The sequence below is a fragment of the Halyomorpha halys genome, unplaced genomic scaffold, assembly GCF_000696795.3.
Source record: "Halyomorpha halys isolate HHAL.00 unplaced genomic scaffold, Hhal_1.1 Scaffold582.1, whole genome shotgun sequence".
Classification (NCBI taxonomy): domain Eukaryota; kingdom Metazoa; phylum Arthropoda; class Insecta; order Hemiptera; family Pentatomidae; genus Halyomorpha; species Halyomorpha halys.
Genome location: NW_027115659.1, coordinates 274,627 through 296,399, shown reverse-complemented (window position 1 = coordinate 296,399; position 21,773 = coordinate 274,627). Strand labels below are relative to the sequence as shown.

Below are 21,773 nucleotides of genomic sequence, written 5' to 3'. Positions count from 1 at the left end.
TATATCAATAATGTAGTTTGTAGATGATAAAAATTTAAATACATAGTACTACATGACCTATAAATTCAACCTTCGTTCTAGGATTCTTTTTAATTTAATTAATGTTAATGATTGCATGTGGCCCATTGGAGGTTTGTAGCATACTTCGAAAGTCCCAGGGGTTTGGCATACCATACTCTACATCAAAGTAAAAGTGAAGCCAAAAAAGACGGGAATTCTTCCACACCTCTGGAGTTCAGGTTTACGATGAGGTTAATAGTCCGTCATTGTAATATAAACTGAAGCAGAAGGCTCCCAATGATTGGCAAGGATTGATTTCAACTCAAAGTAATGCTGTGTGATGTGTACACTGCACCAGATTTTTATAATGTATAATCTATACTTATAGCTGATTAATAAAATAGCAGAGGTTTTGTTTGATAAAAATGAAAACATTAATAAAAAAATTCATACTTCTTAAACGTATTTATATTTTGTAAAAATTACAAGTCAGAAGTGTGAAGCCAATGACACATAATATTAACACACAAAGGATAACATAACATTAACATTCAAATAACACATAACATTAACATACAAAAAATTCATACTTCTTAAACGTATTTATATTTTGTGAAAATTACAAGTCAGAAGTGTGAAGCTAAAGATAAATAACATTAACAAGTAAGTATTTGAAGAGTAATCAAATTTCTATTTTACCAAATTATTACAAATGGTTATATATAAATTTTTACGGTCAGCTATATATACATGTATATTACAAATGGTTGTATTTTTATAAAAAATAAAAATGGATGTTATGGAAATCCTTCTTCTTTATTGATTACAGTATTCAAGAAACCTTCACAAGCACGAGAACAATGCTCTAACGTCTTCAAGAATGCCTCTTTTTCTTGGAAATATGGGTCATTGATAATAAGTTTGCCACGTGGATCATAAGCACCCAGAAGTTCCAGTTTTGCTTTGGAATCGGGTGGTCTAAGTTTCTCTAAATCATTCATGTTTCCCATATCCATGCCAAGAATATATTCGAATTTATGAAAATCAGACTTCTTTATCTGCCTTGCTCTGTGGTGCGTTTCAATTTTGTTACGTTTAAGAACAGAAATGGCATGAGGATTAGGCTTAGAACCAATATGCCAAGATTCAATAGCTGCACTATCAACCAACCACTTGTTAAAAATACCCTTCTCTTTTAGAAGTTTAAGAAATACTGCTTCGGCAATTGGTGAACGACAGGTATTTCCAAGACAGACAAAAAGAACACTTCTATCGTAACAAGTATTTCCAAAACAGTTAAAAAGAGTATCTCGATCATGAGTAACTGCCATCTGCAAAAAAATAACTGTTTTTTAGAGATTATTTACTTGCACTATATTTATTTTTTACATATATCACCTAAAGGATCCCTTTAAAAAGAAATTTTCAGTGCTCTTACCTCTGCAAAATTTAGATCTGAAATAATTAACAACCTCAACATTTTCACTAGCAATGAAAAATAAATAAAAATTAACAATGAAAGGAGCTAATAATCAACTTAAGGGGAATAGAGAAATAAAAGAAAAAATATTTTTGTTTTCAGGTTCAAAACATTCTCGGAAATATGAGTAGTAATATAAACGTATTATATACCGTTAGAAAATCAAATAAAGCCGTAGTATATAATAGAGAATGACGAAAAAGGCATAAATAAAAAGTATGTTTTAACGAATTTTAACCTACTGATCGCGTGTGCAGTAAATTTTCTATTTTGTCAATCGTGTTCTCTCCATATCTATTAAATAATTAGTATTTAAATTTAACTTCATTTATGTATTAGTTTTTCAGTTGACAGGAAAACTATAAAATCGTTCTTAGTATTTTCAGTATTCATTCTATAACAATTTCGCTCTATTAAATGATTAAGAGCTTACTATAATTCTAACAAACTGTTATATTTTTGTATTTGTGCTATACTTTTGCAAAAGAACTATGTACTTAATATGAAAACGTCACGTTCAAATCATACATAACATATAATCAGAAATGCATGCAATAAAAGAAAAATGAGTGAATTAATTTGTTGAATGTTTATTAGGAGACCATACTGAAGGGATAAGGTCTATGTGACAACCAGAAAGGAACACAAAATAGTAGTAACACTTTATTGAAAGTCAATAATTCGACCCAGATTGCGGGTCTTCATCAGGGCTAAGAAAACAAGAAACAAAACATTATAAAGTATGATAACATTACAAGATTATACATAGAAAATTACATAAAAATTGGACGAAGTAAACTAAATGAATAGAATAATTATTAATAACAAGTTGGGGGGAGGGAAGGATGACGGTAGCAGCACCTATCTGCCAACCTAAAGCTTGCGAGTTCGAGTCCCCGGCCCTATCCGGGATTTTTTCAAGCATAAAATTATACAATAGTCACTTGCAGCCTCCCCCCCCCCGCATTGGTGAGGCCCGTTAGCCAAGGGGTGGCACTCACAAAAAGTAGGCGTGGGAGTGACGAACCCAGTTCACTAGGTTCACGAAAAGCCTGAGGCCTCGAACCTCTACGGTCTGTAGCGCCAATAATAATAATAACAAGTACAGCAATGAATGATAGAATTGAATATTTACTATTGTAATAATAATTAGTGAAAAAGAAAATTAATAGAGCTAATAACTAATATGGAAAATTAAAAGAAATTAATGAGGCGTGAGTATGGTGCAATAAAATATCAAGGGGATAAATAAATGTAAGTAAACAGATACATAAAGAAATAATACGAGAATAACTATGGAAGGACTATAAAAAGACATAGAAAATTACATAAAAATGAAAAGGAATAAATTAAAAGGATATGGAAATTTTAAAAAATAGAATAAAATATTAAATCTTAACACGGAAGTCGTCACCTAGGAGGGGGGGGGATAGAATCTAAAATTCCCCAATTGCATCACTGGAATTCCTAACTTACCGTAGGACTGGTGATTGAATTTTGGCCTTTTCCTAGTTTTAGAAAATTAGCCTTTCTGGGTTGCGTTTGTAAGCAATTAGAAGTATGATAGTCTCTTTAATTAATGTTTTACGACAATTATCATAATTTAAAGTAGGTGAACGAATTTCTCATTTTTTCAGGTTTTCAAATTGCTGTGTGGAGTAAAACTGACCCTATACTCCCACATTGGCATCCTTGAATCATTGAAAAGAGTAATGGATAAAAAAACAACAATGTAATGCTGAAGTAATTACAGATAAACTAGTAAAAAAAATTAATTGAAATACAGATATGGTGAAACTAAAAGAAGGAAAGAAGTAATGAGGAAGGAAACGCAGTACAGCAGTGTGACTAATGATTCGTACTGACAAATAAGGTGAGAAAATAAAAATACAGGAAAATACTAACCTCTAACGAACACACCAGGCAGAAAACTGAACAATATTTAAAGGAAATGTCTCTCAGGAGTAGTAGGGATGGTTCGGAGAACTCCACTGAACGGGATATGTTAAATCAGCTCCAATATTGAACAGGAACTGTTTGAAACGGCTCCAAAATGGAACCGGAATCGTTTGAAGTTGTGAACGGGGGTGTATTCCTTTCTTTTTCGTTTTTTTTCTATAACTCCATTATCTTAGGTTAATAAAAAAATATATTATCGTTGTTGCAGTAGCCAGGACTAAATCCCCTTAATTTTCATTGAATACATTATTATCTACTACCCATGTTGATATTCTATTATTAATATTCCAGTAAATATTTTTGATACTGATTCCTCCTTATTTTTTTACAATATTTAAGTCACCTTTTCTGAATATTGGTAATATTAAGGATTCCTTAAAGCTTCTTGGTGCCTTCTCATTCTACAATATATAGTAGGAAACGTGATGCATCATTTAATTTTCAGCAAATTGTTTTTATTTCACTCTTCTTATTCACTCTAGAAAAATTAATTAAAATAGTTTATCCTCTCACACAATTACTAACACTGATATACATAAAGAAACAATTGAAATGTTTCTCACTTTCCAGAAAAGCCAGATTTGTTTTTGTACATGTTCAAAGATCAACATTAATTACCCATTATTAATATCAGTAATACTTCGATCAGATTAAATTTTTTGTAGCAAGATGAGTTTTCTCTCTTCCTGGTAACAACAATAAAGCATAAATTTGTTGGAGTTGAAGGCAATAAAAAGTCATTCAAATTTATTAAACCAATTATAAATAAATTGTCCTATATCTAAAATTCAAAGTGACCTAATAGAGTCTGATTTGTCATTTGGTATATTTTAATGTCCTTTAGATTCCATAAAAATTTGAGGATAATCGGTGGAGCACTCCAGGTGTTATAGAAGATTTTATTGATTTTTGAGTTACAAAACTAGTATTGAGAAATCTGTTTGGAAGAAAACAGTTCTTTTTAAGTTTTAGCACACAAGAAAACATATGGATCAGCCAAGATCATCAAATCAAATTTTGATAATAAAAGCTACCTTATTACAGGTTACATTCTTCAAAAATTTATCTAACATTTAGGAGTTTTATATAAAGCTCCTATTGTATAAATCTTTATATTTTAACACCTTGATTACATTGTTTAAGTAATTTTAATAAACCAATCTTTTTTTGTTATTATTCCAAAAGCTTGTTTTTATAATAAATAAATTCTTAACTCAGAAATTTTAAATTAAATGTTGACATGTTACATCCTTGCATCTAAATTTTTTTTTACTCAGTCATATAAACCACTAAACAAGACTTATACAAAGAAACTAGATTAAAATTAAAATCAACCTAAGAGATATAATCTAGTTTTAAACACAAATGAAGAAATATTTTTTCACATTGTAGTATCTAATTATATATGAACCATAGTAAGAAAAAATACCTTTGGTAGTAAGAAAGGAAAATGTGTCTAGTTTCTTCAAAAGAACATTGAAAAAAATAAAATTTTATTGCATAAAAAAGTTTAATAAACCATACATGGAAGAGGTGAGGTTAGTGTGATACAACCTAACCTAATCCTAAACATTCTGAAGAGTGGAGTTACTCATTCCAACCTCTGCTGACTGATCTTGGCTGGTCTAGTCTACTAATCAGTATTGATATGGCTTAGTCAGTAGACTAACCATCCAGTTGAAATTATTATCATTTTTAAAAAAACATTAATTGGAATTTTTTGATTGCATAAAAATTTAATTTACCTTTTTTTAAAAAAGATTGGAATCATGAAAAATAATTGGCTTTCAGGAAGATACTGTCATCAGGTCCCTCAGTTATTGAAAATGTTTTTGTTTGATCTGTTCTTTTTAAATGACAGCTTTTCATAATTGATTAAATTTAGCAAAGATTTAAAAAAAAATAAAATTATTTCATGTGTTTAAGTTAGTTGTTTAAAATTATTATTCATTTAAGTTATTTTCTGTGCATTAGTCTAGGTACGTACTTTTTTCATCTATCCTTCACATCCCATAAACCATGCTCAGATTGCAATTTATCAGTGCTGGATTATGCATAAAAGTAATTTAGGCAACTGCCTTTAGTCCCCCTGACCCATGAGAAAAATAAGGTTGTCGTTTTAATTTACTTTCAAAAGATTTCAGGTTTTTGGAAGATAATGTTATCTAATAAGCTTAAAAAGTACATATTCATTTGTTCTCTAAAATAAAACTCAATGACACAGATATAAACAAACACTCCTCCCAATCCAACCTCCTTCAGCATTTCTTGCTAAATTTCAGAAGCAATCCCAATTAACTTCATCATTATTTAGGTTGTCTTATTTAGATTTTCTGTTAGTTTCACATTATTACATACTTTCTACATAATTCTAATTACAGGTAATTCACATTATCTTGGAATAGGACTCAGAGATTCACATTATCTAAGGGCCTCAGCATGGCTTAATAAGTTCAGGAATGCTGATAATGAATTAGAAAGCCAATCTTTTGCTCCTGTCATTTTGATTGACCATAAAGGGCCCACATAAAGCCACAATAGAACTGATTGAGTTATTTAAAACATCAATCCCAAAAAACAAATTTTAATAGGCTTTGATTAATAAATCCAACTGCTTTTTAAACAATAGTTTATTAATATTAGAGCAATACAAAATACATTGAAAGAAATTGCATTTTAATTAAAATGTGGTAACTTATGATTTGTTAAATGACTACATTCATCTCATATTACAAAAATGAAAGCTCTTATATATAATGATAATTAACTTAGGTATTTAAAATATATGTATTATATTGGTAATTTAGTTTAAAAAAAAAATGGTTCGTTTCATAATCATAAATAATAAAACATATCAATAAAATCTCTCTATACATTTACTTAGTTACTGTAAGATTGTATATTGAATATGAAACACAATTCAAACTATACCTTAATAATCGGTTACAAGGTAAACACTTTTCATTTGTGATTGTTGTAAAAGATAAATGCATAAGATATAGTCTACTATAAAAATATATTTGATTAAAAAAATAGAACATACAATGCTCTATTGAAAAAGAAACCACACAAGTGAAAAAGAGTACCTAATACTGCAAGTGCTCTTTTCAAGAGAGTGCTAAAAATAATTAATACTGTTAGTGCCTATGATAGAAATAATTATCAAGAAGGCTTATAAAGGAGGCACAGTTACTTAAAATATATTTATTGTGCCCACCATTTCAAAAAATAATAGCTAATACTATCAAAGGAGAAAGAAAAGGATGGTATTCAATGGACATTAATGTAATTCAGATATATACATCATCCTCTCACTTACAGTGGATATAAATGTGGTAATAAATAAAGTATTATACATATTCTTAAAACATAAATAAAAATTAATTTAAGTACATAAATAATTCATTTTCCCATTTATTAACAAAGGGTGATGAATTGAATTAATTTCCTCTATAATATTAATAATAAGCATTTGTTTAAGAATTAAATCATTTAAAATCAATAACATTGCATGAATCAATTACATAAATGTAACAAAGGCCTTGTGCTAATCTTTGTGCCATGTCAGTGGATTAGAAACTACTGTGGATTTTGAAAGCTCTTGCCCAGAACTCAATCGTTCGGCAAATGCTGCAGCAATAGGATCAACTCCAACTGTAGTAACAGCAATTACTTTATCGCCTTTGCAATAATAGCAAGCGTATTTTAAGCTTTCAAGGTCTCCTCCTCCAACAGTATCATCAAAGTCCTTTCCATAACCTTTAATTTGTTTTAATAATTTCATTAATACAGAAAAATATTAAAAATAATGAGAGATGATTTTATGAAACAAGGTTCAAGTAATTTTAATTACCTGCATATCTGAAAGAGGTACCAAAGAGCATTGTCCAAAAGAAAGGGACAGTTTTAAGAGGAGTTGCCTTAGACACCATGTTGAGAGCAGCTATGCGCCCATGATAATGTGCTAAACCCCAATGTCCGATAGCAGCTCGTTTATTGTTGTCGTATGCCAACACTGGAGCTTCAGCAATGTCACCTCCAGCAAACACTCCAGCACAGTTGGTTTCTAGAAACTGATAACCATTGTACATTAATACCAAGCTTATTCAATAGTATATAATATCTTTCAAGGCATTACAACAAATTAAAATATTTAAATTAACAAACATAAAAAAGAAAATGATGAACTGAATGAAATAAAAAGTAATATTAACACAACAAAAAACTATTTTATCTAGTAATGATATAAATTTTATTCATTTATATTTTATTATTAAAATTCATTTTGCACAAATATAGTTTATTATTCCATGTTGCTAGACAATATATAAATGCTAGCAGTAGAATAAGCATCATCATTGTAAGTGTTTTTATTATATAAGCCAACATTTATCATTTCTGCCTATGTTTTAGTACTGAAGATGGATCAAAGGTTTAGCCAAAATGTAGGCTAGAGTAATATCTGGAGGATACATTCACAAAACTCTCCTTGTTACTTTGAGTACTAAGTCTAATACGAAACTTATTTGCTTCAACTTCGCTAATATTACTCCAATAATGATTTTTTTTTTTGGTTTAGCTTTGAAATACAGTTGAAGTATCTTTTAAATGATCATCTGGAATATTCTGGGAGATGTTTAGTTTTTGAATTATTTTAAAACTTATAAAAAGTGAAAGGGTTTCACTTCACCATGGAAACCTGTGCAGAATTTCTATTTTAATATCTGGTGTGTCAACTTACACAAGGGAAGTCACCGGCTCAGTGAGTAAAGCACTATGTTATTAACTCCTGGGGGTGGGTTCAAATCTGGCCATGGTAGATAGTCATTTATTCTGTTATTTTAGTCGTGAGTTAACCCACTGGGCCCAGGAACCCTTCTGAGGCACATCCAACCTCAATAAAGTGGGTTACTTTCATTGCGGAAAAATCTGGCAGTTGATTGTAACTGTGAACAGATCACCTCTTTGTACAAACGTTGTTCAAGTAACTGTACTTCATTGGAAAGTAATGAGCTCCTGACCCTTAATGGGTGGTAGCAGTACAGGAGTTTTATTTTATTTCTTCCTCTAAATAATGATTTGTATAATAATTATTAGCTATAAAAAAAAGAGCACGTCAATTCGATTGATCCCTAGAATAACATTAATTACCTGATTGACAAGAACTGAGCCGGATGGGCTTCTGTCGACCCCCGAGCCTTCCAAGTATTCAGTCTCAAATGTTGAACCAAGCCCAAGAATTATCACATCAGCAGGTATAGTTTCCCCATCAGAGAGCAAGACACCTTCCACCTCAACAAATCAACATCTAAATATCAATTGATCAAAAGAAGTATATCTTAAACTCATTAACACCACCCAATGAAAACAGAACTAAGGAAATAATATTATAAATTGTTCTGTTAAGTTGGGCAGAAATCAATAATTAATTAAAATTAATAAACATATATAAACCACTATAGTCATTGATAATAATTAGAAGATAGTTGACTGTAGATAATATATATAATGAGAAGATGGTTGGGGGTGCGGTCAGTAAAACACAAACAAGTTGAGAAAACTTATTAAATAGTAATTAAGTAAGTTCTCTCATATATAAATAAGTTCATCATCATAAATTAAAAATGTTCTCTCAACTTGTTGGTGTCTTTTACTGATCGCACCCCAACCAACTTCTCATCATATAATTATTGATAACTTTAGTAAGCTACTATTGATATTTTTATAAAGAAAAAACTTCCTTCTGATAAATGTTATTTATTTTCTTAACAACTAGTTTTGGTCTTAATAACCTTCTTCAGGCTAAATTAACATATAATAAACAAAAAACTGTAATAATCAAAATAAAGAATTGTTGGAATCCAGTAAAAAATAATAAAATACTCATTAAATTATACAATACATATTAATAATACATTACAAAAAAATTTAAAAAACATAAAGTAATAAATAAATTTAAAATTTGTTTCTTCTTTAGTTTATGTCTTGTTTTATTTATTTAATGAATTATTAATATGTATTTAATATTTCATAGTTGTTTTGTTTGCTTCAATATTTTTAAAAATTGATTATTGGTATTTTTATTAATTAATCATTCCCTTCCTTGTTGTAAGAAGAAGGTCATTGCGACTGAAACCAGTTATTAAGAAAATAAATAAAATTAATCATAAGACATCTTTTTATTCTTATAACAATTATAGAATCGTGTAACATTGAAACTATAATTCAAGAATAATAATTCTTTAATAGATATGTCTAACAGACATTAATTTATGAAATAATAGTAATAAATAAATCTTTAAAACACAAATAAACTATTAAATATAAATTACTTTTGTTTCTCCTTTGATTTCATTAACAGTCTTTGACATTTTCAAATGCACACCTTTGTCAGTAAATAATTTAGCAATTCTATTGCCTAGTAGAGAACCAAGGGATTCTTGGAACGGTGTTTCACTTCTTCCGACAACTGTGACGCTCTTACAATGGCTTACACAATAAGCAGCAGCTTCCATACCTTTAAAAATTAAGTAAAAATGATCACTAGAACTGAATAATAAAAATATTAAAATTAGCAATTAACATATTATGATTAATTAATTAATTTGTGATCTTGTACATACTTATTCCTAATAAAAATGCATTCACAGGCTGAAAAAGAGCAGAATGCTAATAACTTTAATTATGGTGAAATTTATAGTATCAGAGACCATTAAATATGTGGTTTTTAATTTGTCAGTCTATAAGCAAAATTTTAAAAGTTAAACAAGAAAATTTTACATACAAACCTAATACTTAAAATTTTCATGTACCAATGAAAAATTAAAAATATATTTATGTAAATTGAATTTTGTAATGTCTGAGAAAGTTGATAATAAAAACACCTGCAAAGGGAACAGAATTTTATAAAGTCTATATGGGACCAACCAGAAACCAACCCAATCAATCCCTGAAAAGTTCATCGAAATTTGAAAAACAGTTCGACTGATTATGCCTGAATACAAATTTGATTACAGACAGAAACTGAACCCAATTTGTTCCTTAATGTCTAAAAAGTAAAATGAGAGTGGAAATTTTCAATTCCGAGGACAATGTCTGCTTGAATACAAAGTTTCCCTACCTTTGATAGCGAGGAAGCAAAAAATTAATAATGTGATGTAGCCTAGTAATGCTCAAATAAAACGGTATTTATTTGTTATTAAACAATAAAAATTCATGGCCCCATTTACAGGTATATTCACAACTTAAGATGTGCAAACAGATATAACTTTAAGTAGCTAAATAATACATTACCTATGAAAGATGACCCATAAATAACAACATTAGATTCTGGTGATATATTAGAATTAATATTATGGGCATCCCTTAAACTCCTTAAAGTAAAGACATTATTAAGGTTGATGCCAGGTAAATCTATCTTCCTTGACCTAAGGGAAAAAAATTATATATGTTTATATTGGATTCAATTGAACTGATTCAATTTCGACCAAACAATTATGATAAATGTCCATAGAGGAAAAATTAAGTAACTCATTTTTTTTTATTATTCAAAAATGAGGAACAATGGGCTTTTGATAGATTTTTAGAATACAAATGGAATAGTAGTTGGTGAATAGTGGTAAAGCTAAAATGGCTGTAGAAAAACGTGCACAAACGGGTAAAGAAACTTTGTTCTACTGAACATTTAGAAAAAATTAGAAACTTAATACTATCCTTGTCTAAATCATTGGAATTTTATTACCTCAAGAGAAAAAGGAAATCTCAATAACATCTAAGTAGAGATAAAGCAAATGGTTATATTTATTTATTTTTTAAATAAAAACTTTCAAATACCATTAAGAGGTAACATTACTATGGTAGGAAATAGAATTTAAATATGGGTCTCAAAATATCAAAAATTATCAATAGCAGTAGGCGACCTCTATAAATTGACAATTAGTTGGTTATGATGTGCTGTGAGGTGGCAGGACGCTTACCTATATTCCATACTTTCTTTTTAAAAATTAAAAAAATAAATAAAACTTCATTAATCTTTGAAACTATTTAGTTATATATGATCCATCTCTTTTGAAAAATAACTTTTGATACTTTACCAATACAATGATAATTACTTGGAACCTGTAGCAAGAAAGACTGAATTATAACTCATAGACTGCCCATTATCTAGCTCGAGCGTTTTTTTCTCAGCATACAGTTTGACCAATCTAGTATTCAGCATAATATCAATGTCATGTTCCTGAAATTAGTATAAAACACCATCATATAATAACTTTTAAAAACAAAAAACTATTTTAAGAAAAATGATTACATTACTTTGAAAGTAGACTGTTAAATAGAATAAAATAATTTCTTGATAATTTTATACTTCATTACTATAAGGAGTCAAAAAAGAAAAGCTATAGTATATTGAGTTAAGTAAAATAATATGGAAAAAATCATACGAAATGATATGATATGACTCAAATTGTAATATCAGTTGCTAAAGGTATTCAAATTGAAGTAAATAAAATATTCAAAAAATACTTTTTAAAAAATTTAGTCATTCATCAATAGATCACCCATTCTTTTATAACTGAAATAAAAAAATAAAACAGTGATGTAAAACAGTAATCTATATTAAACTAATTTTTGAATAATTTGCACCATATTACTAAATTGTCAGACATTTACAGCTCATAATAATATATATTTTTTAATAGATGTTATTTCTTCATTCCCTCCTTTTAATTAGCAAGACATTCAACAACCTTTTTCAGTAATTATAGAAAATCCTTACCTACGTCATAGCTATATGAAATGATAAGTTCTACAGAGCTGATGAAAACACCATTTATGAATAACAACTAACATCTCTAAGAAATTATAAGAATCTTAAGTTTATAAGATTTGTTTGTGCATATATTGGTTTAGAAAATTAATAATTAAGTCTTTCTACAGAGCTTATGACCCAACCTTCAACAAATATTGGCTAATGCACCCCTAAGAAATCATTAGCAAGGTATTAAGAAAAATGCGTTACAACATCTCTATAAGTTATTCTACACAATATATCCAGCATCAGACCATCTCCATAGCATCATAGTTATATTATATGGGGGTTTACATATTTGTACCAAATTTCAGCTTAATCAGATAATCGGTAGTGAGCTAAATTATGATGACATGGATATAGTAGAAAGCAGTGGAACTAAATAAAATCATCTAATAAAATTTATACTTAACCTAAATGGTATTAGTAAACTAAAAAAAAATATAAATGAAATAAAAATATAATGTACTGAAAATATTTTCATCTTTTAGAAGTCCTGAATCTCGGCACTTCCATAATACTAACGATTACTTTACTTTCAAAATTTTGCTTGTATTCTAATACTTAATACTCAAAATTAATTTCTTTAGAAAGTAAATAATTACTAAAATTAAATAGTGAGAAAAGGTAGTAGATTTAGAGAAAACAAACTCTAAAAGCAAGAACATAAAAGATCCCTTTTATTAGGGAAAAGTAAAATTAAAAGTTATATTTATATATTATAAATAAATTTCCAACATGGGATAGAAAATTACAACAAATTACCTTGTAAAATGTATCTGGCCTTAGTTGTATTTTATCGATACCAAGATCGAGCTGTTTGCTAAGTTTGATTCTGTCGTAAGGGGAATATTGTTCAGCACAAATCATTACCAACCTTCCAGAAAAACCTTCTTGCCGTAAAGTTTCAGCACAAACTTGACCAGCAGCTCCTGAATGAAAAAATATTTGAAAATCAATTTATAGAATTTACATAGATTCAAAAATTTCTATTATTTATCATTAGTTCCTAATTATCGATAAAATTTAAAATTTCAGTTATTACAACTTACAAATGGATAACTCAACGAAGCCTATAAAATATATAAGCAAATATATTTTGCTGAAAATTGTAGGATTTACAATTTTTTTTTATAAAATCAATGATATGTGTTAGTTTATATAAAATCTTCAATGATGTGATTAAAAGTTAGTACATTCTTTTAAGTTTTATTTACAAATAAATTGTATAATGGGTTGATACATACCTCCTCCAACAATTATAAATGTGTTATTATTACTGGGAGACTTAGGAACCATTTCTTTCAATCTTTTATTTTTTTCAAGATCATGTTTACGGGCTCTTACCTTGACCCCACCACCTTCTACAACTTCAACAGAATAGCACGGTATGCTATCAAGTCCTGGAAAATCTTCAATATCTCCTAAAAGATAAAACCACAATTTATTAATATCACCTCAAACTAAAATTAAACAGTAAAAATTATAGTCATTATAAACCTGATTTGAGATTGAAGCATGCACCATGCCAAGGGCAGCGGACTCGTCCATTTCCAAGAGCACCATTAACAAGTGGAGCTCCATAATGGGAACATTTAGTTCCGATAGCAAAAATTTCGCCCTTTTGCTTAACTAACAATACTTTTCCTCCATCAGAACCAAGATCACACACTTTCATTCTGCATATAAAAAAGAAGTAATACTCAAAGAAGGAATTGATGAAAAGGTAATTAACATGTTAATTTTGTTAACATCATTAATTAAAAACTCAAATCATTATTAAATTAATGTATATCAAGACCTTTTGAAAAGAATGTTATAGATAAACATTTGAAGATCACATGAGAAAAAACATGGGTCCAAAAAGACTTGAATGTGAGAAATATGAAATTCTAAGTTTTACAACTTCTTTAAAATTTAGTTTCTGTTCTCAAATGAGTGAGTTACCTGACAATTATTATTATTAATTTATAAATCTTAACTGTTGGGAGTTTATTAATTAATGGACATTGCTATTTTTTCAGTGGCAATCTTCATTTATTCACAACTTATGTACTTTCAGGATTTGATGATCTTGACACAAATCATGGAAATGGAAGGTAACACAATCCTTCCACCTATATTTAATTTAAGCCTACCCTCCACAACGTTTGGTATTACACAACTTCCTACCTCAATAATTTATCCAGACCATTAATAAACAGGCCCATTTCAATTATCATGCTATAGATACTTGAATTATGAAAGTCATATATTTATCCTTACCATATCTCATCCAAGTTACAATGTAAAAAAATAATCTAATTACAACTAGCTGAAAAACTCACTATGACTATTTTCAATCAATCAATGAATTCATTTTTAAACTTCATTCCCACATTAAAGATGTTAAGGAAATCATGATTTTCATAATTAAAGGCATATCTCTTTAATTAGTAAAAAACCTGGTAGTATAGCAGAACCATTCGCTGTTTAGGGTAAAGAATCAGTTGATCTGAGGTTTATAAATGAAAAACTCCTATATTAATTCAACTTGCATATTGAATAAAAATTAATATTGAATATAAAATTATTTTTAAAAGATTAAATTTAATAATATATACATTAATGTATGATGACATTACATATATTATATCATTTTATAATAATTAATTGTAAACGCTAAATTTTTAATAGACATTTCTTTAGATGTATCATTGGTTATGTCTACAAAGGAACATTTAATTCTTAATAGCATTTTTCATTCTAAGAGATTTAGTAATTTCACTAACACTAACACATTTATCCAACTTGGCCAAGACTCCCATTGGAGTCCTATACTGCCTAAAATTTAATTTTCTATGTTTTAAAGAAAAAAAATTGCATTTGCTACTAAAGATATTGAAAATTAAAGATACTTAATATTTTTTTTTAAAAAACTTCATCTAATGTACACTGTTAATTGCCTTTAAGTTCACAGTTCAAGAGTAGTTGTCTTAAAAAAAAGTTTCCCTTTGTTATGTCAGCAACCTTTTATTTTGAACAATTTAGTTCTGATAATAGTATAATTTTTTTTTTCTTATTGGCTAAGTGGGAGCTGATTGAGCGAGAAGGTTTATTTTCTCACTCTAATCTATACATCTAGAAAGCTTTTTATTAAGTTAGGATTTAAATAATTTGTCTCCTGAATACAAATGATATAAAATTTATTTATACTAAACTTCATATATAGTTTACTACTCAAGTATCATGAATAATTAATAAATTACAACAAAATGTTTTCAAGAAATTAATATATTCGATATTTTCTAGAAGCTGATATTGTCCCAACATTAGATTAAAGAAACAATAACATAGCTTTAATGTTAATTAACCAGAGGGACACATGGGTTTAATGATACAGCTTGATTTTCTAATCACAATTTACTCATGAAAATCACAAAACATATATCAATAAAGAAATAAACCTACGTACCCATTATCTGGAACTTCAGATTCCTGGCAAACTACACCCTCTACGTATTCATTCACCATGGCTTTATCTGCAATAGACAATAAATGAAAGTTTGTTTTTGTTATATAAGTAAAAAAAGCATTCATTAATATATAAATTTCACATGGTAATAGTATACAAGTGACACTTGTACAGTAGGGCATTGTACAAAATATTTACATGCATTTTTAAAAAAATTTCCAAATTGCACAAATTAGAGGGTAGTAGTTTCCTGTAAAAAGAAAATTAAATGTAATACTTAACTTAAATCTAAACACAGGACATTGTAATAAATTGTATAAAGGTTTAAAAGAAATAAAGATAATAATAAAAAAAAAAATTATTTACGAGTCATTGTGCTCAGATATAATTAGCTATATTTTACTTGGCATATCTGATGCTAAATGCATATATTGATAATTTTGATTAAGTAAAGAAATAATTATAAATGAAAAATTAAAATATGAAATTTCAGATAACAATTGGATCACATTGAGTAGAGAGTTAATTTTTAAAAAAAATTAATTTATTAGTTTAAAGTTAATTTTTAAAATTTACAAATAAAACTATATAATCTATTTTATGTACATATGGTTTCACAAAAATTTATTCAGATATTACTTATTGAAAGGAAGAGCATTTTTGTAATCAGATAATAAATTTTCTGCAAGACATTCAATGGTGATACTTAAGCAACAATAATATAGCATTGACTTATATTTTTCAAATTTTAAGGTTGATTTATTAATGCTGAATGCTGTTTAATTATAGGTTAATTTTCAATAAACAAAACAATAACAAATCAAAGAAAGAATCCTGTTAGCAATAGTTTTTCAGAATATAGTTGTTTTATTTCCTTTTCCTCTTATTTTCCCTTTTAAACAATATGTTCAGTTTGTTGCTCACTTTTTTTTTTTCAAATGTTAATATGTATTGGTATTTTAAATATCAAAAGTAAGCACATTGTTTTATTCAAATTTGAAATCAATGATTTGAAATAGATAGAGATAAGGCCCTGATCTTCAGACAAAATATAAGAAATAATAAATAGATTGTAGGAAGATAGTGGGTGGCGGTCAATAAAGAAAACTATTTATAACGTTTCACCCCACTTTGCAGGGCTGTCAGATTGAAACAGAGATGGCGACTGTTTCAATCTGACAGCCCTGCAAAGTGGAGCAAAACGTTCGTTAACAATAAATAGTTTTCTTTAACTATTTTGACACCTTTATTGATCGCCACCCGGACTATCTTTCTGTAATCAAATCTTCTGTAATCTGCAAATGGTCAACTATTTCCTTCCAACATGAAATAATAAATAGTACAATGTTAAAACATAATTCAACTTTTATTAATATCTTAGTGTTTTGCCATCTAAACTCAAACCACTTAAGGTAACAAATTTGTTTATACTTGTCTGGACAATAGTAAATTTGTGAAGGCTTAGAGCTTTTTAATGTTCCAATGTTTGACCAGCAGAATATTATCAATGCAATTTGTAAAATATGTTTCAAAACTACAGGTAACTTGAACCTTGCAGTCTGCTTTAGCCAATAGTGAGAATTAGTGCCAGAAGCTTCACATATATTATAAGTTAGCTCCTAGTTTGAAAGATTGTCCATTAATTATTTTCACACCTAGGTTTGTTAAAATTATTATAACTATTGTTATTGCTTTAATTGGATCTCAGCTGTCGATTATGGTCCCCCCAAAAGGGATAATGCCCAATAAAACCCTCAACAGATCCTTTTCGGTTAAGGTCAGACTGAAATTGCATATATGTGAATCATTATATGTTGTCAGATTATACCTGACCAACAATCACTGACCCTTTTCTGACTGTGTGTAAGCGAGCACATAACAAACTGCAATGTTGAGTGCCAATTTTGAACTAGCATCATTTATACAAATACCAAAGAAGGAAATAACAGCTGAAAAATTACAAAAATAGTTTATAGCAAGAAAGGTATCAGGAGTGAATAAAATGCATTCAAAAATAACTAAAATAGCAGTCAACAGTTTTCCCAAGATAATAGTTAAAATATACAAAATGTACGTGTAAAAGCAATAAAAGTTTTGAGACTATAATTTGGATAGTGTTTTGAATTATTTAGTAGAAAATTGCCAGTCTCAAGAAAGAATTTAAGATTATAAATACAAAATTATATTCCAAAGAAAAAAAATTTCATTATAATGAGAGCTGAATAAATTATTAACTCCTAAAGCAAATAAACACTTGTTAAATATGCTGGCTAGCTAAATATATGTTACTACTTCACAAATACAAAGTAAAGGATAAAAGATGTACCCAACAAAGTTAGATAATACCAGCAATATTTATAAATTTAATAAAATATAGCAGTCCATGGAACCTATAATTTCTAAAAACAAAAACTTGATAAGCAGCCAGACATAAAAGATTGGACTTTAAAGAGCGGTGAAAAATAATTGATAGTCGGGAAAAAAGTGGAGCAGCCAAGACAGTATCCTTTTTGAAAGAAAGCGATTAATTTCTTGTTTAATTGATGTACTTGTTCAAGGGAATGTAGAAAATTCAACAAAATTTTATCAATTTTTACAAACAAACATAATGCTAATCCCACATAATATCCACAAACAAAAACACAATTATTATCAAAAACTAATACAGCTACTTCTGTAATAAGATAACGCTAAATACTATTTAAGGGATCTTAAATATTTTAAACCAACAATGGTGGAAAAAAAAGAGAAACAGATAATTTCAGATACATACTTTGAAATTGGAGACAGTATGAGTAGGCTTAATACGAAAGATTAACAGAAAGGACAAGACCTGAGACAGAACAAAATATATAATTAAGTTTGTTACACAATGAACTACAAGAAGACAACCTGGGAAAAAGGGAAAGATTTTCATATTCTTTTTTCTGACAATTTCTTTTGTTTTTAATAGGTTAAATATAAAAAAAAACTAGCATGCTAAGTCAGTATTAGATAGAATTACATGAAATATTGTAGAATATTTAAACAAAACTACAACCAAATCAATTTTATAGGATTGAAATAACAGTTTAGACCAATGTATCACATATAATTGTACTTTAGCTTTCATAATAATAATAAATGCCACTCTTTAAGGGATTTTAATAAATATTTAGCTAACATCCCATAAACTAAATAACGAAAAAAAATTTTCTTGTCTCAAATACATACTATTTACACAAAGAAAAACCAATATAAGATTTTTTGTTTTCAATAAAAGTAAAGATTAACTACTAATAAGATTATGATAAAACATAATGTATCATAATTTCATTATGATTGTTCAAGATTTATTACTAAAGCAGTCATAACAATGACAGTTACATAGAAATAAATAAAACTACACATATAAATAAATAAAATAAATTGTGATCAGAAATATGCTTTCAATTCTTAAAATAATATGTTGCCATAATCTTTCAATCATGAAGACTGAAGAAAAAAATACTAAAAGAAGCTGTCAACCTTTAGAAGACAGGCATTATGTAGTTGATTGACCAACATGTCCAATTCCTAATTAAAAAAAAATTGTCTTGGTTGATACACATATATTATCTAATTTAATCTTTTATACAATATTATATTGATTAAATATTTACTATTGCTGCTATCCATTAAATCTGGAATGTCTTGTGGCCTAATGAAATATTACAATATATATGTGAAAATATAAAAACGTATGACAGATCAATAGGCCTTTATTTCTATACCATTGTTTAAAAAAGTGAGGAAAGCTAAGTTAAAAATTGGAATATCTGTTACCGCACAACAATCTTAGGTTTTAAGATTACTTCATAAAAATAATTAAAAATTGGATACATCAATAATAATTCAAATCATATCAGTCATAAAATTAATAGTAATCATAAATAAAGAAAATGCTGATGAGCAAAATTGTGTTAATGATTACATGATTTCTAGTTATTTTAAAATTGTGTCATTCATAAAACATAATAAATAAAGGAATAATAGGGGAAAGTAGTAACCATGACCTGTAAAGTATAGTAAATTTATTTTTTAATTATAAGATACAAGTACCTTACCTATACTGTATATAGATAAGCGTTTTAACTGTTTGATAAGAGAAAAGGGCTGAAATAGTCTTGACAGCATGGCAATATAAGATTTTTAAACTGGGGCAAAATATATCATGTGAAATCAATCATCTAACTCGTAATTAAAAGACAATAACCAACAATTACCTACTACGTTTAAACGTAATAAAATATATTCACCTTTACAATTGTTTAAGCCCATTGCTGACTAACAATTAATTAGTGAATACTAAAAATTTTATATAGGTTGAAGAAATTACAAAATAATATTACGAAATTCAGATTAGAATGTTGGCCTAGGATATGGGAACTGAGAACTGACTGCTTCTCTCGACAACCCCACCCTTTCCTAACATTCACATCTAAAGATGTGAAACCTCTTGAGGTAATTCAAGGTTTTCAGCGGCTGATAGTGGCCTGCTACCTTCAGTTCGGTTCGTCAACTACATACAATTAGTGTAAAATGTATTGCAACACTTAAAAAAGGTTCAATTATTTTGGCTAAAAATATAAGAGTTATTGGTGAATAGAATAAGTGCCATAAACTATATTTTAATTTCATAAAAACAATAATCCAATATTAGCTATTGCATAGTTAAATGATTCAAAATAACAATTCAATTGCAAAATTAATGAATAAAAAAAATTTAAGGGAATATTCATTGAAAACTATTTTTTAGAAAATCTGTAGAGCCACCTTAATTTTAAATCACTAAAGCTGTCGGGTCACTTATTCTATCGACTTATCATTATAATTAAGTTCAATTGAAATCTAACTATCTCATAGCCCTGTAGTACAGTACTTAATAGGCTAATCCAAGGTAATGAGACAGATAATTATAAAGCTAATCAAGATTACAATCACAGGTTCCTGCTATCCCAAGGACAATTATTGAAAATAAACTTGGTTCAAAATGTACTTTTAGATTACAAATATGGCTTAGAGACTTGTACTTGATGCTGTTTATGCATCCATAATACTTTTAAATTTATATTAAATGCAGCGTGACATGAAGTTTTATAAACGATTGTTTTCTTAAAAAATATAATTATTTAACCAGGCTAGAAGGGCTGTTGTTTTTAAATTTTGATCATTCTTTTCATTTCTTAAGAATTATTTTTTTCATTTTCCCATGAATTAGGAAAAGTATAAAAAATTATTGGTTTTTAGCAAACATAAGTTAGGTTATAATTTAATATTGTCAACACCATACAGACGTCGCACTAAATATTTCAAATATGAAATCCGTTTTTCAATCTTTACAATCTAAAATACAACGACTTATCACCAAAGCAACATGGTATATACTAACAATACTTTGCATACTGACTTAAAAATTCCAACGGTCACCGAATACATATGAATTTACTACAATCGTTTTCTTGAAGAATTACTGGGATACCAAAACACACTTATAGGACAAATGGCCATGACTCCCATTTTGAATTGTCTCAGAACACAAGGAGGAGACTAAAATACGCGAATGAGGGATCTGTTAACATGAGAAAGTTAAGTTAAGAAAACAAGAGAAGAGGTACCGCTGCGTGCTGTTCATTCTCATGCGTTACATGCTATTTGTTTAATTAATGTAACAGTCAGGCAATCTGGGTATTGTAAATTTTATATTTGACAGGTCCAGAAAGAAAAAAAAAAGATAAAAAACAAAATTTTCTGGAGTGGCATTTCTGTAATTAAAATTAAAAATTGCCAAATATTCAGAGATAAATCTTTCCATTTCTCATTTACAGCACTAATGCTATGGTTATAGCCTGATTTATTTAAATTTAGTGGTTTTGGTTTCTAAAACTTGTAGTAAGAATATCATCAAGAAAGCTATTATTTATTCCTTTTTGTAACACAATTAGTGGATGAAACGTTAATAATGCAGAAACTCAAAACTTATAATCATAACTATCTCCATATCACCAATTCCTGTACTACCACCACCCTCATTCATAAGGGGCCCAGTAAAC

At 28.3% G+C, this 21,773-nt stretch overlaps 1 protein-coding gene, 1 long non-coding RNA gene and 1 pseudogene across 13 annotated transcripts in view; 1 reads left to right on the top strand and 2 right to left on the bottom strand.

Annotated features, from left to right (window-relative positions):
• Nucleotides 1-795: 795 nt before the first annotated feature.
• On the bottom strand, nucleotides 796-5,004 carry LOC106684432 (low molecular weight phosphotyrosine protein phosphatase pseudogene; annotated as a pseudogene).
• On the top strand, nucleotides 2,945-7,980 carry LOC136797093 (uncharacterized). Of its 3 annotated transcripts, none has more exons than XR_010844914.1 (3): nucleotides 2,945-3,038; nucleotides 3,118-3,353; nucleotides 7,853-7,980. It is a non-coding gene; the product is annotated as an uncharacterized lncRNA (long non-coding RNA). The 3 variants fall into 3 exon arrangements; XR_010844915.1 differs by lacking the exon at nucleotides 7,853-7,980 and adding an exon at nucleotides 5,821-6,054; XR_010844913.1 differs by lacking the exon at nucleotides 7,853-7,980 and having other exon boundaries at nucleotides 3,118-4,615.
• LOC106684430 (apoptosis-inducing factor 3) overlaps nucleotides 6,052-21,773 on the bottom strand; it is a 25,915-nt gene continuing 10,193 nt past the window's right edge. For 6 of the 10 annotated variants that reach the window (XM_014426513.3, XM_067052659.1, XM_014426511.3 and 3 more), the window contains 10 exons: nucleotides 15,703-15,769; nucleotides 13,749-13,927; nucleotides 13,496-13,672; nucleotides 13,014-13,180; nucleotides 11,551-11,675; nucleotides 10,733-10,866; nucleotides 9,772-9,956; nucleotides 8,591-8,731; nucleotides 7,293-7,512; nucleotides 6,052-7,198 (listed from right to left, as the gene is read on the bottom strand). In XM_014426513.3, coding sequence (XP_014281999.1) covers nucleotides 6,987-7,198; nucleotides 7,293-7,512; nucleotides 8,591-8,731; nucleotides 9,772-9,956; nucleotides 10,733-10,866; nucleotides 11,551-11,675; nucleotides 13,014-13,180; nucleotides 13,496-13,672; nucleotides 13,749-13,927; nucleotides 15,703-15,769 — 1,607 coding nt within the window. In that variant the 3' untranslated portion in view covers nucleotides 6,052-6,986. Of the gene's footprint in view, nucleotides 7,199-7,292; nucleotides 7,513-8,590; nucleotides 8,732-9,771; nucleotides 9,957-10,732; nucleotides 10,867-11,550; nucleotides 11,676-13,013; nucleotides 13,181-13,495; nucleotides 13,673-13,748; nucleotides 13,928-15,702; nucleotides 15,770-18,475; nucleotides 18,536-19,787; nucleotides 19,878-19,979; nucleotides 20,169-21,773 lie in introns of those variants that run through there. The other 4 variants (XM_014426510.3, XM_014426519.3, XM_014426518.3 and 1 more) reach the window with 4 other exon arrangements.